At 46.2% G+C, this 15597-nt stretch overlaps 1 protein-coding gene across 1 annotated transcript in view; it reads right to left on the reverse strand.

The window, feature by feature from the left end:
- Positions 1 to 14348, reverse strand: part of LOC126199446 (uncharacterized) — a 90307-nt gene extending 75959 nt beyond the window's left edge. The window contains exon 1 of the mRNA XM_049936364.1: positions 14275 to 14348. Coding sequence (XP_049792321.1) covers positions 14275 to 14348 — 74 coding nt within the window. The remainder of the gene's footprint in view (positions 1 to 14274) is intronic.
- Positions 14349 to 15597: the final 1249 nt, after the last annotated feature.

The raw sequence follows: 15597 nt of genomic DNA on the forward strand, positions 1-15597 counted from the left end.
CCTATGCCCGAGGGAGAATTCGAACCTTCGACGGAGGGAGCCGCGCGGACTGTGACAAGACGTCCAAGACCGAGCGGCCACCCCGTGCGGCAGGGGGATGGTATTTAACTTTATGTTGACATCTGGGCCATCCGACAAGGATCACAAGGAAACAGTACATCCCTCAAGCACACATGAAAAGAAACAATGCTGCCTTGATGGTTCACTCACGCCGAAGTTTGGATGTCATCCTGCGACGCCAGTCAGAAGTTAGCAAGTAAAAATTAGCGAATTAGGATTCATCGATGACAAACGATAACGAAGCTGTGTGAAACCGAGTTAAGATATGGCCTGGATGTCTCCACGTTGTGAAGTTCCATCTTGGTGCTCTCTCCATTGATAACTGCCCCTGTTCTTGTTGAGGATCGATTGTGTATAATTACTATTATATTACCATCGGATGCTTAAGTTCAGTAATCACAATGATTTGAGATGCAGCTTCTAATTTATTATAACCCTTGTTGATATATGTTACTGAATTATAGAAACGGGATTCGGACAAAACTTAAGCTTTTTTAATGCTTCAATCTGCCGCCGTTGGATAAACAGCTGCAGCAGCAAGTCGTATACTCCTAGCTCACTCATTTCTTACATAGTTTAATTCTTAATTTCTTTGCGTGTTTTTGGTACTTGCATTGTTTGATACATAAATTTCGAGCGTATTATAGTATTTGAGAGTTGTAGCATCGCGTTTTAATACCTGAATAGTGTAAATTCGCGTAGTCCTTTGTCTTTTGTTTTTGTTTTGAACGGCCAGTGTTGGTTGGTCACAGTCAGTGTGCTCCCTGCCGCCGTTGGATAAGCAGCTGCAGCAGCAAGTCGTATGCTCCTAGCTCACTCATTTCTTACATAGTTTAATTCTTAATTTCTTTGCGTGTTTTTGGTACTTGCATTGTTTGATACATAAATTTCGAGCGTATTATAGTATTTGAGAGTTGTAGCATCGCGTTTTAATACCTGAATAGTGTAAATTCGCGTAGTCGTTTGTCTTTTGTTTTTGTTTTGAACGGCCAGTGTCGGTTGGTCACAGTCAGTGTGCTCCCTGCCGCCGTTGGATAAGCAGCTGCAGCAGCAAGTCGTATACTCCTAGCTCACTCATTTCTTACATAGTTTAATTCTTAATTTCTTTGAGTGTTTTTGGTACTTGCATTGTTTGATACATAAATTTCGGGCGTATTATAGTATTTGAGAGTGTAGCATCGCGTTTTAGTACCTGAATAGTGTAAAATCGCGTAGCCTCCTTCCGCTGCCGAGTAGTGTGTCAGCAGTGCGCAAGTAGCAGCATTACTGCATTTACTAGGCAATCTTGTATTTTAATAACCGTTTAAATTTTGTCTATTTGTTTGCGCTCTCTGTAGATTAGTTCAGACGTTCTTTGCAAAACAGTTTTTAGCATGGATAGGGACTGCAACTGCTGTGTTCGGATGCAGGCTGAGTTGGCACCCCTTCGCTCCCAGCTTCAGGCAGTGTTGGCTTCGGTCACACAGCTTGAGGCTGTTGCCAATGGGCATCACTGTGGGGGTCCGGATGGGGGTTTGTCGGGGACGGTCAGCTCGTCCCTCGCATCCCCCGATCGGACTAAGACTGTGGTTGCCCGGGATACTGCCCGCATTGAGGCTGATCCCTCACCTGTGGTAGAGTGGGAGGTAGTCTCAAGGTGTGGCAGGGGGCGAAAGACATTCCGGAGGGCTGAACGGAAGGCCTCTCCAGTTTGTCTGACGAACCGGTTTCAGGCTCTGTCTCAGGCTGATACTGATCTTCGGCCTGACATGTCTGCTTGTCCTGTTCCAGAGGTTGCCCCTCAGTCTGCAAGATCCGGGCGGTCGCAGAGGGTGGGCTTACTGGTAGTTGGGAGCTCCAACGTCAGGCGCGTAATGGGGCCCCTTAGGGAAATGGCAGCAAGAGAGGGGAAGAAAACCAATGTGCACTCCGTGTGCATACCGGGGGGAGTCATTCCAGATGTGGAAAGGGTCCTTCCGGATGCCATGAAGGGTACAGGGTGCATCCATCTGCCGGCCGATGTGGCCGTGCGGTTTAGACGCTTTAGTCTGGAACCGCGTGACCGCTACGGTCGCAGGTTCGAATCCTGCCTCGGGCATGGATGTGTGTGATGTCCTTAGGTTAGTTAGGTTTAATTAGTTCTAAGTTCTAGGCGACTGATGACCTCAGAAGTTAAGTCGCATAGTGCTCAGAACCATGTGAACCATTTTTTGCATCCATCTGCAGGTGGTCGCTCATGTCGGCACCAATGATATGTGTCGCTATGGATCGGAGGAAATCCTCTCTGGCTTCCGGCGGCTATCTGATTTGGTGAAGACTGCCTGTCTCGCTAGCGGGATGAAAGCATAGCTCACCATCTGCAGCATCGTCGACAGGACTGACTGCGGACCTTTGGTACAGAGCCGAGTGGAGGGTCTGAATCAGAGGCTGAGACGGTTCTGCGACCATGTGGGCTGCAGATTCCTCGACTTGCGCCGTAGGGTGGTGGGGTTTCGGGTTCCGCTGGATAGGTCAGGAGTCCACTACACGCAGCAAGCGGCTACACGGGTAGCAGGGGTTGTGTGGCGTGGACTGGGCGGTTTTTTAGGTTAGATGGCCTCGGGCAAGTACAGAAAGGGCAACAGCCTCAAAGGGTGCGGAGCAAAGTCAGGACATGCGGAGACCAAGCAGCAATCGGTATTGTAATTGTAAACTGTCGAAGCTGCGTTGGTAAAGTACCGGAACTTCAAGCGCTGATAGAAAGCACCGAAGCTGAAATCGTTATAGGTACAGAGAGCTGGCTGAAGCCAGAGATAAATTCTGCCGAAATTTTTACAAAGGTACAGACGGTGTTTAGGAAGGATAGATTGCATGCGACCGGTGGTGGAGTGTTCGTCGCTGTTAGTAGTAGTTTATCCTGTAGTGAAGTAGAAGTGGATAGTTCCTGTGAATTATTATGGGTGGAGGTTACACTCAACAACCGAGCTGGGTTAATAATTGGCTCCTTTTACTGACCTCCCGACTCAGCAGCGTTAGTGGCAGAACAACTGAGAGAAAATTTGGAATACATTTCACATAAATTTTCTCAGCATGTTATAGTCTTAGGTGGAGATTTCAATTTACCAGATATAGACTGGGACACTCAGATGTTTAGGACGGGTGGTAGGGACAGAGCATCGAGTGACATTATACTGAGTGCACTATCCGAAAATTACCTCGAGCAATTAAACAGAGAACCGACTCGTGGAGATAACATCTTGCACCTACTGATGACAAATAGACCCGAACTTTTCGACTCCGTAAGTGCAGAACAGGGAATCAGTGATCATAAGGCCGTTGTAGCATCCCTGAATATGGAAGTTAATAGGAATGTAAAAAAAGGGAGGAAGGTTTATCTGTTTAGCAAGAGTAATAGAAGGCAGATTTCAGACTACCTACCAGATCGAAACGAAAATTTCTGTTCCGACACTGACAATGTTGAGTGTTTATGGAAAAAGTTCAAGGCAATCGTAAAATGCGTTTTAGACAGGTACGTGCCGAGTAAAACTGTGAGGGACGGGAAAAACCCACTGTGGTACAACAACAAAGTTAGGAAACTACTGCGAAAGCAAAGAGAGCTTCACTCCAAGTTTAAACGCAGCCAAAACCTCTCAGTCAAACAGAAGCTAAGCGATGTCAAAGTTAGCGTAAGGAGGGCTATGCGAGAAGCGTTCAGTGAATTCGAAAGTAAAATTCTATGTACAGACTTGACAGAAAATCCTAGGAAGTTCTGGTCTTACGTTAAATCAGTAAGTGGCTCGAAACAGCATATCCAGACACTCCGGGATGATGATGGCATTGAAACAGAGGACGACACGCGTAAAGCTGAAATACTAAACACCTTTTTCCAAAGCTGTTTCACAGAGGAAGACCGCACTGCAGTTCCTTCTCTAAATCCTCGCACAAACGAAAAAATGGCTGACATCGAAATAAGTGTCCAAGGAATAGAAAAGCAACTGGAATCACTCAACAGAGGAAAGTCCACTGGACCTGACGGGATACCAATTCGATTCTACACAGAGTACGCGAAAGAACTTGCCCCCCTTCTAACAGCCGTGTACCGCAAGTCTCTAGAGGAACGGAGGGTTCCAAATGATTGGAAAAGAGCACAGGTAGTCCCAGTCTTCAAGAAGGGTCGTCGAGCAGATGCGCAAAACTATAGACCTATATCTCTGACGTCGATCTGTTGTAGAATTTTAGAACATGTTTTTTGCTCGAGTATCATGTCATTTTTGGAAACCCAGAATCTACTCTGTAGGAATCAACATGGATTCCGGAAACAGCGATCGTGTGAGACCCAAATCGCGTTATTTGTTCATGAGACCCAGAAAATATTAGATACAGGCTCCCAGGTAGATGCTATTTTTCTTGACTTCCGGAAGGCGTTCGATACAGTTCCGCACTGTCGCCTGATAAACAAAGTAAGAGCCTACGGAATATCAGACCAGCTGTGTGGCTGGATTGAAGAGTTTTTAGCAAACAGAACACAGCATGTTGTTATCAATGGAGAGACATCTACAGACGTTAAAGTAACATCTGGCGTGCCACAGGGGAATGTTATGGGACCATTGCTTTTCACAATATATATGTAAATGACCTAGTAGATAGTGTCGGAAGTTCCATGCGGCTTTTCGCGGATGATGCTGTAGTATACAGAGAAGTTGCAGCATTAGAAAATTGTAGCGAAATGCAGGAAGATCTGCAGCGGATAGGCACTTGGTGCAGGGAGTGGCAACTGTCCCTTAACATAGACAAATGTAATGTATTGCGAATACATAGAAAGAAGGATCCTTTATTGTATGATTATATGATAGCGGAACAAACACTGGTAGCAGTTACTTCTGTAAAATATCTGGGAGTATGCGTGCGGAACGATTTGAAGTGGAATGATGATCATACTTGCGAACTGCTGTTCTGTGCTCTCCCGACACGCAGCTCTAAAATTCAGTAAACTACTTGGCTTTCTTTCGAATGCTTCCTCCTGCCGAGTTTCCGCGACCGACCGCATTTGACGACTCCAGACTAACGACTGCAGCGTTAGCGCAGGCTCAAAAACAAGCGACGGTAAAACTCATTGTTGAATCCATGGACGCTTAAGCGTGAACTGTCGCAGCTCACGCAGGCATTTATTCTCGTATCGATCGAAATGAAGCAACGATGACCTCACAATATGACACACGGATGTAGCAGCCACAGTATTGTTTGTTTGTTATGCTTAAACATGTACATACAATTCAGCAACAGCTATGGTCACCGTTTCCGTAATATTTACCTAGCATTGTAATCAACTCGAAGCATTCAGTTGAACCATACCTAATATTTTCCGTAAAGTAATATCATGGAAATTATGTAACAACTGAGAGTGTGTTATGTAAGTCTGCAGGCTTTCGTGGCCGTTGTCACTGAAGTTAAAATCTTCTGGGTTATTAGGCTGCGTCATGTTTCTTCTAAAATGTCCGACGTTTCGACCCCTCTGCTGGGATCATCCTCAGGATCTTTTGGTGTCCACTACTGCTAGAACACTGTTCAGTGTTCTGAACAGTGTTCTAGCACTGTTCAGTGTTCTAGCTGTAGTGGACACCAAAAGATCCTGAGCAAGATCCCAGCAGAGGGGTCGAAACGTCGAACATTTTAGAAGAAATTTGACGCGGCCTAATAACCCAGAGGATTTTAACTTCTGAGAGTGTATTGTCAGAGATTTTTCATCGCGCTTTGAAACCAGTCATTTGTCTATTCAGAACCTAATTTACTGCGATTATTGAAAGAAAAATTTACTGGAAAGTAATGGCGAAGAGGATAATGTACTTTACAAAATAAAGGAAAAAGATAAGTACGAGGAGGACTCAGACTCTGAGAGTTCCGTAAAAACTTAATTAAGTACATAGATGAGTTGTATGTTTGTTTTGCTGACATTTGCAAGTATCGAAACATTTTACATAAATGGCCATACCTTTTGATTGCATTGACTTAGAAGCTTAACTTTCATCGACTTCCAAGACAAAACAGACCGAAATATTTGACATAAATTTAAACTCGATTCCGCTATCCGTTGCTGTGGGTCTTAACAGGTGGACAACAAAGTGGTCCTGTTAGGGTTCCGTTTTTACCGATTGAGGTTTGGAAAGCTAAAAAAGACCTAATGTAAAGAAAGGAAAAAGAAACAGTATAAGTCTTTCTTCGAGTAGACTAATGTTAAAGTTGGCGTGGTTCACATGCACCTGCACGTATAGTAGCTAATTACGAGGGCTGTCCAGAAAGAAAGTTCCGATTGATGGCGAAATGGAAACCATAGTGAAAATCAGAAATATTTTATTTGTAACAGTGAACTACACCTTCCAGCTACTTCTCTCGTTAGTCGCCGTTCTGACTTAGACATTTGTCGTAGCGTTGTACCAACTTTCCAATACCCTCATCATAGAAGGCAGCCGCCAGTGCTCTGCGCCAATTCTCTACGCTGGCCTACAGTTTGTTGACTGTGCCAAAATGTTCTCTTCATAGCCAGCGGTTCATGTGAGCAGAGATGAAACCCAGAGGGAGACAATCACAGGCTGTATTGTGGGTAATCAAACATTTCCAATTGAAAGCGATGCAGGAGCATCTTCATTTCTCCTGCACAATGCGGCTGAGAATTGTCTTGAAGAAGAAACCGCACAACAGTTATGTAATGTTGGATGCATAGCTTCAGGCGAAATTTCTCACTAGACGCTCGTACTTGGCGGGAGACACTATTTTCTAGACGTCTTTACGCGCTCACTGTGAGCTCAGAAATGAGAAGAGCGACGTGATGCTATTCGCTACCGATCGGAACCTACTCTCTGGACACCCCTCGTATTACATTAATTTGATTCAACTACTGCCTTACCTTACTTAGGTGTCATGGTTGCGATCAGATTGTAATAGTAACGCCAGTGGTGGTGTTATTCTGCTGGTGTGCGGTTTTTTTACGAGAATTTATTGATCTGATTAGGAAGCCAATATGGTGGGGACAATAATATATTTCAGCATCATACCAAAGATAAACCAATAATTTTGGAATGTCAGAGCCTTGACGTCTAGGTCTTTCTGGTTCTACACTGCCGGAAAAAAAATAGTACACCTAGAAAGACGACATCGATTTTGAACCGATGATGGCATATGACACCTGGGGAATGGTGCATCTACTGACAATGGTTTCAACATCGTCATCCAACAAATAGCGTAGGGTTCAGAAATGGCTCTGAGCACTATGGGACTCAAGTGCTGAGGTCATCAGTCCCCTAGAAGTTAGAACTACTTAAACCTAACTAACCTAAGGACATCACAAACACCCATGCCCGAGGCAGGATTCGAACCTGATACCGTAGCGGTCGCGCGGTTCCAGACTGTAGCGCCTAGAATCGCTCGGCCACGCCGGCCGGCAAATAGCATAGGGCATACCTGCCAGGCGCCATCTGTGTCTAGCCTTTAACAAGGAATTCTCGCTGCCGTAAGGCGCAGTTTGGTGCTAACGTGTGAAAGAAACAGGCGACCGTGTTACGGAGAAGCACTAGTGTTTCCTCCAGCTAACTGAGCGAGTTTGAAATGGATTAAGCAATGGCCTTCCGACGGTCGAGATGGTCCTTTCGGAGAATTGTAACAGAAATTGGACATGCTACGCCAGTTGTGGAACGATGCTGTTATCAGAGGTGACGTGAGTATTCTCTGGACGTCCACGCAGCACAGCCTGCCGACTGGGCAGCAGAGGCAAATCGAACAGCTACCACAGCACAGATACGAGTGATTAGGAGCCCAGACGTGTCAACAAGAACTGTTGAGAATCGGTTATTAGCAGTGGGAGTAGGGGGCAGGCAGACCTCTAGCCCATCTTCGACTTACGCAGCAGCATCATCGTGCACGGCTCGACTGCTGCCGTCAGAAACTCACTTGGAAGACTGGATGGCGCACAGTGGTCTCCGGCGATGAAGGCAGAGTCTGCGTGCACGCAAGTGATAGTGGTTTGCGCGTACGACGTAGGCGTGAGGAGCACTGTGTCGTAGAGTGCATTCGTCCAAGACATACTGGCCCCCAGGCACTATGGTCTAAAGAGTGATAAGCTACAACTCAAGTTCATCTTTGGTGTTTCTGGATGGGATGGTAACCAGCGTTTGGTACGTGCTGAATGTGGTTGGAACCGTTCTTTTACCGTTCTTGCGACAGGAAGGTGATGTGTCCAAGAGGATCATGCACACCCACACACCCCCTGTGGAACTCAAGGTGTTCTGCAAGATGTGCAGCAACTTCCCTGGCCAGCACGATCTGAGGTCTAGTCTCCAATCGACCACGTGTGGGACGTGATGCGACAGGATGTGACTCGTACGACTCGTCGACCAACAACTCCCACGGAACTACGTTAACAGGTGGAATAGACGTGGCATAACGTACGCAAGTCAGTATTCGCCATCTGTACGATCTACTGGATACCAGAGTCAGCGCGTACGTTACCACTTGTGGAGACTACACCACGTACTAGTATGGATATTTCAGTAAGGATAGATACCTAGAACCTCAGAACCACTTGTGCTATTGCTCTATAAATGTAAGCATTTCGTGAATTGCACGTTCACTATTGCAACAATACATTTTGAGTGACTTGGAAACCTCTAAAACGGTGCACCAACTTTCATTGTCCGGAAATGTATCAGTATTTGCATCGCCTTCTCCCTCGCAAATAGGTCATATTTTTGTAGACATGAACTTCTACAAGTCCTGCGATAACTCAGTACTCGACCAATTAGTGGAACTTATTCAGTTCGTTTCGAACAGATTTTCCTGCTTCGCCAATACTGAAGAACTTACTATTCTGTCTCGTGGAAATTACAGATCTTACGGCAAGTAATACGAAACAGTTATTAATTTATCTCAGTGTTAATTAACTCTATACTGTTTTTATTCTTAAAAGTAGTATTTTGCAAGGTAATGTATTCACGTATGAAAAGCTGATGTAAGCTGCAGTGCCGGTGTACTTGTTCTGCAGTATACTAAGTCTGAACGAATTTCTTCTTTCTCCACGGACGTTAGTACATATTTTGTGAAGCCTAAAGCTTTCCCGAAAACTATGAATCCTAGGCAAACTTGTAGTTCATACTCATTTCTCCGTTCTTTAATGTCGTTCATAACCTGAGAACGGTCCATTCTCGTAAACCAAGATTTTCATTTGATAGTTTAAGTGCAATGACTTGCTGCTTGGTTGAAAGTTATTTTGGTGAACAGCTTCTACTTTGTGGAAAGGAGCTTAAGAAGTCTAACGTTTCTGAAGTCACGTCTGTCTCCGTTCTTGGAATGTAGAATAAAGTATAGATTTATGTGATACTGAGAAACTGTCTGTCTTCAGATGCCTCGTAAATACACATCCCTGATCAGAAGTATGCAGATGCTTATTAGTAGACACTAGAATGTGTTGTGTCTACCCTTCGCCTTTGTAGCCGCTTCAACTCTGCTGGACACACTTTCAGTAAGGTGTCTGAATGTCTAGGCGTTCCGTTGGCTTCAGGTCGGGACAGTGGGCAGCAGTACCTTTCAGGGATGTTATTGTATTGTCCACAAACAGCTGTCTGGCACATGCCACTTTATGCGTGCATTATCACTCTGATACAATCACCTGTATTGTACGCAGTACAAAATAGTGTAAAATGTAATTCCGCATGTAGAGTTTTCTTAAGTACAATGAGATGAGCACGTAATCACGAGAAACACCTCTGTATCCCTACGTCACCTCCTCTGTACTTCTCTGTTGGCACCACTCATTACGGCAGGTAACATTCTGCAGGCACTGGCGTAAGGCAAATCGTTCTGTCCGACTACCACAGGGTACAGGACGATTCTGACTCGTTTCCACTCATCCACTGTCCACAGGCATCCGTCTTTACACTCACTACCTGAACCGTCGCTTAGGACTGACCACATAAATCTGTGGCTTAAGAGGAGATGCCCGGCCATTGCACTCCATTCTTTTTAATTCCCTGTGCATAGTCATAGTGCTAGCTGGACTGCTGGTAATTAGAAACTCAGGAGTGATTTCTTCCGCTGATTTCAAGTTACTTTTTGTAACTGTCCTCCGCAATGCTCGCCGGTCTCAGCCCATCAGTATATGAAGTCTTCCTGGTCGTGATTTAGCTGTGGTTTTTCTTCGCGTTGCCAGTTCACAAACACGTCAGCAACTGTCGACTTGGGCAACTTTAGATGGATTGGAATGTTTCTGATGGATTTATTACTCGGGTGACATCCAACGAGCATTCCATGTTGGAAGTGACTGAGCTCTCCTGACCGATCCATCCTACTGTTACTGCTTCTCTAGCTGCAGCATAGTGTGTATTGTATTGTACTGTGTATTGAACCACGGACCTAGAAACGACGGAGAGGTTTCGTCCCGCCGTAGTCCTCAGTGGTCAGTGGTTCACAACCTTACAACAGGCCACAGCAGTCCACCCACCCCACCGCCGCCCCACACAGAACCCAGACGCGTACGTGGGGACAGTGTTTGCGCAGCAGTCGCCGACGTAGTGTAACTGAGGCAGAATAACGGGAACCAGCCTGCATTCGCCGAAACACAGAGAAAACCACCTTAAAAACCATCCACAGGCTGGCCAGCACACCGGACCTCGACACTAATCCGCAGGGCGGATTCGTACTGGGGACCGGCACGCCTTCCCGCTCGGGAAGCAGCGCGTTAGACCGCGTGGCTAGCTGGGCGGGCTGCAGCACAGTACTCCTCGTAATATCTAGTGGCCAATATCAACAAATTAATATCAATTGGACACAGAAGATTCCATTTACCGTCAAAGGCAATAAATACTTATCATAACAGTTTACTGGCTCCAATAGTAGGGCATGCATCCAGTGTGTGGGCCCACAGGTTAGCTCTGGTGCAGCCTGCCGCTGCTGCCAAGCGAATACAGAGGAATGTTTTGATGAGATGTATTGGGGCATTCAGCACTAGTCCCACAGATGCACTATTGGTAATCACGGGTCTATGCCCGCTATACTTGATAATAAGGCAGCACGCAGCCTTCTATTGGCTGAATAAACAAAACATTGAGAAAATGCAAAATGTTATGGGCACTCCTCTTATAAGTGTTAAAGCTATTAAAGAAAGAATGCTTGAAACTTGTCAGGGAGAATGGCATAGGTCTAATACGGGCTGTGGAGCCTATAGGTTTCTACCTACAGTAAGGGAAAGACTAAAAACAAGGTAATGAAGCCCTTGCATGGCCTAGTTCATTTCCTTACAGGTCATTGTCCCTATCCCACGTACCTATATCGAATAGGGAAAAGGCCAACACCAGACTGTGGTGCTTACGAGGGAACGTTCAAATGGTTCAGATGGCTCTGAGCACTATGTGACTTAACTTCTGAGGTCATCAGTCGCCTAGAACTTAGAACTAATTAAACCTAACTAACCTAAGGACATCACACACATCCATGCCCGAGGCAGGGTACGAACCTGCGACCATAGCGGTCGCTCGGTTCCAGACAGCAGCGCCTAGAACCGCACGGCCACTCCGGCCGGCTTACGAGGGATCGCCTGAACATACAGTGTTTGACTGTCCAATATACGAACAGGCTGTCTCAATTGAGAGGCAGCTTCTACAAACAAGGAATGTTGGGGAAACATTGAGGAATGGCTAATTGCTTAACAATTTTGCAAAATTGATAAACAAAACATCAAAGGAGGCTCTGGGAGAATACCTTGGGAGAGGTTAAATAGCGTGTACGCGCTCAAGATCTATTGCACAAATGTAAATATGTAAATATATTGTTTGTTTAAGTCTCTGACTTGTAGTAGCTTGTAGTTGTAGTTAGTTCAATATGGTGGTCGAGGGAATACAAGAATGGTATAAATGGAGTGGTTTTTCTAGTAGTAACGGCCCGCCTCCACGTGGCTAGGGACGGGCAACTCTCTGGTTGGATTCCAGAGAGGCTAAGAGACCGTTCATTTATACATACTATTATTTCGTTTATTTGCTTGAAAGTGTCGTCATATAAATAAAACACTTTTGTAAAACTAATAGCACAGTTTAGTTTTAATACACCCACTCAAAAGTGTTAGAAAGTGGGTTATGAATGTACACTACTGGTCATTAAAGTTGCTACACCACGAAGATGACGTGCTACAGACGCGAAATTTAACCGACAGGAAGAAGATGCTGGGATATGCAAATGGTTAGCTTTTCTGAGCATTCACACAAGGCTGGCGCCGGTGGCGACACCTACAACGTGCTGAGACGAGGAAAGTTTCCAACCGATTTCTCATACACAAACAGCAGTTGACCGGCGTTGCCTGGTGAAACGTTGTTGTGATGCCTCGTGTAAGGAGGAGAAATGAGTACCATCACGTTTCCGACTTTGATAAACTTCGGCTTGTAGCCTATCGCGATTGTGGTTTATCGTATCGCGACATTGCCGCTCGCGTTGGTTGAGATCCAATGACTGTTAGCAGAATATGGAATCGGTAGGTTCAGGAGGGTAATACGGAACGCCGTGCTGGATCCCAGCGGCCTCGTATAACTAGCAGTCGAGATGACAGGCATCTTATCCGCATGGCTGTAACGGATCGTGCAGCCACGTCTCGATCCCTGAGTCAACAGATGGGGACGTTTGCAAGACAACAACCATCTGCAAGAACAGTTCGACGACGTTTGCAGCAGCATGGACTATCAGCTCGGAGGCCATGGCTGCGGTTACCATTGACACTGCATCACAGACAGGAGCGCCTGCGATGGTGTACTCAACAACGAATCTGGGTGCACGAATGGCAAAACGTAATTTTTTCGGATGAATCCAGGTTCTGTTTACAGCATCATGATTGTCGCAACCGTGTTTGGCGACATCGCGGTCAACGCACATTGGAAGCGTGTATTCGTCATCGTCATATGGGGGAACAACCGGCGTGATGGTATGGGGTGCCACTGGTTACACGTCTTGGTCAAATAGTTCAAATAGCTCTGAGCACTATGGGACTTAACATCTGAGGTCATCAGTCCCCTAGAACTTAGAACTACTTAAACCTAACTAACCTAAGGACGTTACACACATCCATGCCCGAGGCAGGATTTGAACCTGCGACCGTAGCGGTCGCGCGGTTCCAGACTGAAGAGCCTAGAACCGCTCGGCCACAAAGCTCGGCCGTATTGGTCACCTCTTATTCGCACTGACGGCACTTTGAACAGTGGACGTTACATTTCAGATGTGTTACGACCCGTGGCTCTACCCTTCATTCGATCCCTGCGAAACCCCACATTTCAGCAGTATAATGCACGACCGCACGTTGCAGGTCCTGTACGGGTCTTTCTGGATACAGAAAATGTTCGACTGCTGCCCTGGCCAGCACATTTTCCAGATTTCTCACCAACTTAAAACGTCTGATCAATGGTGGCCTAGCAACTGGCTCGTCACAATACGCCAGTCACTACTCTTGATGAACTGTGGTATCGTGTTGGAGCTGCATCTGTACACGCCATCCAAGCTCTGTTTGACTCAATGCCCAGGCGTATCAAGGCCGTTATTACGGCCAGATGTAGTTGTTTTGCTTACTGATTTCTCAGTATCTATGCACCCAAACTGCGTGAAAATGTAATCACATGTCAGTTCTAGTATAATATATTTGTCCAGTGAATACCCGTTTATCATCTGAATTCCTTCTTGGTATAGCAGTTTTAAAGGCCAATAGTGTATCAATAAAGTAAAGTAAGTAAAATATGGTCAATTTCATATTACGAAGTTGTGCCCGGATACTTTTGATCAGATAGTATACCTTGGTAAATAAGAAAGCTGGAAGTATTAAACTTACAATGAAATAGTCGCCTCTTATCATTTCCCGAAATACTCGTTTTGAATTCTAGAACAGATTAAAAAAAAACATTAGGGTATCATGACTTCCATGACTATGTTAAGTAGTTTCTTCACAGGAAATAAGTAAGAGAACTGTAGAAGTGTTTTCTAGTAATTGTATCGTTCTCTTTCCAGGTAACTACACAGCGCGCGCCCTCCATCGCGATGAAGACGTCGAGAGGAGGGCAAGTAGCTGCAGCCACTAGCCCGTAACGCAGAAGCTTTGCTGTCTTCGCCCCGCACCAGCTTTTCTGCCGCTCACGAGGGGATTCCCGCGTCCACCCTCCGAGCCAGGCGGGCTGCCGGCTAGCCAGTGTATCTACGGAGGGGCAGACGCGCGGCGAGCGGTATCAGCTCCTAGCCTCCGCCGACCCGCGCACCGTAAAACCGAATGTCGGCGCGGGGGCGGGGGCGTGGAGGGCGGAGGCGGCGCGGTGGGCTGGCATGATTGATCACCCCCGGGGTGGCGCCGGTAATCTCGCGTGATGGGGTGTAATACCCGCGGGCCGCCTAATTTTCTGGCTCCGGCGTCAGGAATTACTTCGGCAGGACGTCATAACGCAGCCTGGTAGTCGGCATTACGGCGTCGGCTTCCTCTCCGGTTTATTCTCCCCGCCTTTATACGCTCATTTAATTTTTTTCTTCCCCTCCGTAAAAGGGCGAAGCGGTTGCGTAGCGCTGGTCACCTGTTATTGGCTCGCCCTCCTACTGTAATTACGGGCATATGGCGGGGAGCCGAACCGACTCGTAACCGCTGACATCGTTACGGCAGAGCGGCGGCCAAGAAGCCTGCGAAGCCTCCGTCCCCCGTTGAGGGCAGCGCCCCATCGACGTATATCACACCTGCGATATATTTTCTTCACAAGCGTGACGCGGTATCGATATCTCGCGCTGCCCTCGGCTTCCTGAACAGCAGTGGGCAATTTCTGACTCCTTCTTTGCACCTGGCACACCATTCTCCCAAAGACAGTGGGCATTTATAAGCTTTATTAGCGCATTAACTGGAGATTTTTCTCAGTGCGAACTGTAAAAAATGGCTCTGAGCACTATGGGACTTAACTGCTGTGGTCATTAGTCCCCTAGAACTTAGAACTACTTAAACCTAACCAACCTAAGGACATCACACACATCCATACCCGAGGCAGGATTCGAACCTGCGACCGTAGCAGCAGCGCGGCTGCGGACTGGAGCGCCTAGAACCGCTCGGCCACCGCGGCCGGCGTGCGAACTGTAAACTTGAGTGTAGAGACTTGCACTACGTACAGCGTTATTCAATAAAATGGACCCTACTTAAATAATTTTAACGTCACGAAAAATAAATTACGTGTCAATAACTCACACACTGTTCTTAACAAAGTTTGTGAATAAATTTACAAATGTAGGTGTATGTGGGTAGTCATATGACTACAAAAAAGTTAACATTTAGAAATATAATACAAATTTTGTATTGTGACCTACCTGGGGTTTCTTCCATCATGTGAATGAAGCCTCGGCATTTTGAGACATTTCAATCTTACCGACCTTCGTTGCAGACTCCTCCTCCTGCTTCTTCTTCTTCTTCTTGCGTTACGGCCTCTGTAGGAGGTTTTCAGTTTCCGTTTCTCCTGTCGGCTCCACTGGTGACACTCTAATCTTTTCCTGTATTCTTCTCTGTCATTGATCTCCGGCATATTGGTCGGTGTATATTTGTTCATC

The sequence above is a fragment of the Schistocerca nitens genome, chromosome 8 (assembly GCF_023898315.1).
Source record: "Schistocerca nitens isolate TAMUIC-IGC-003100 chromosome 8, iqSchNite1.1, whole genome shotgun sequence".
Classification (NCBI taxonomy): Eukaryota; Metazoa; Arthropoda; class Insecta; order Orthoptera; family Acrididae; genus Schistocerca; species Schistocerca nitens.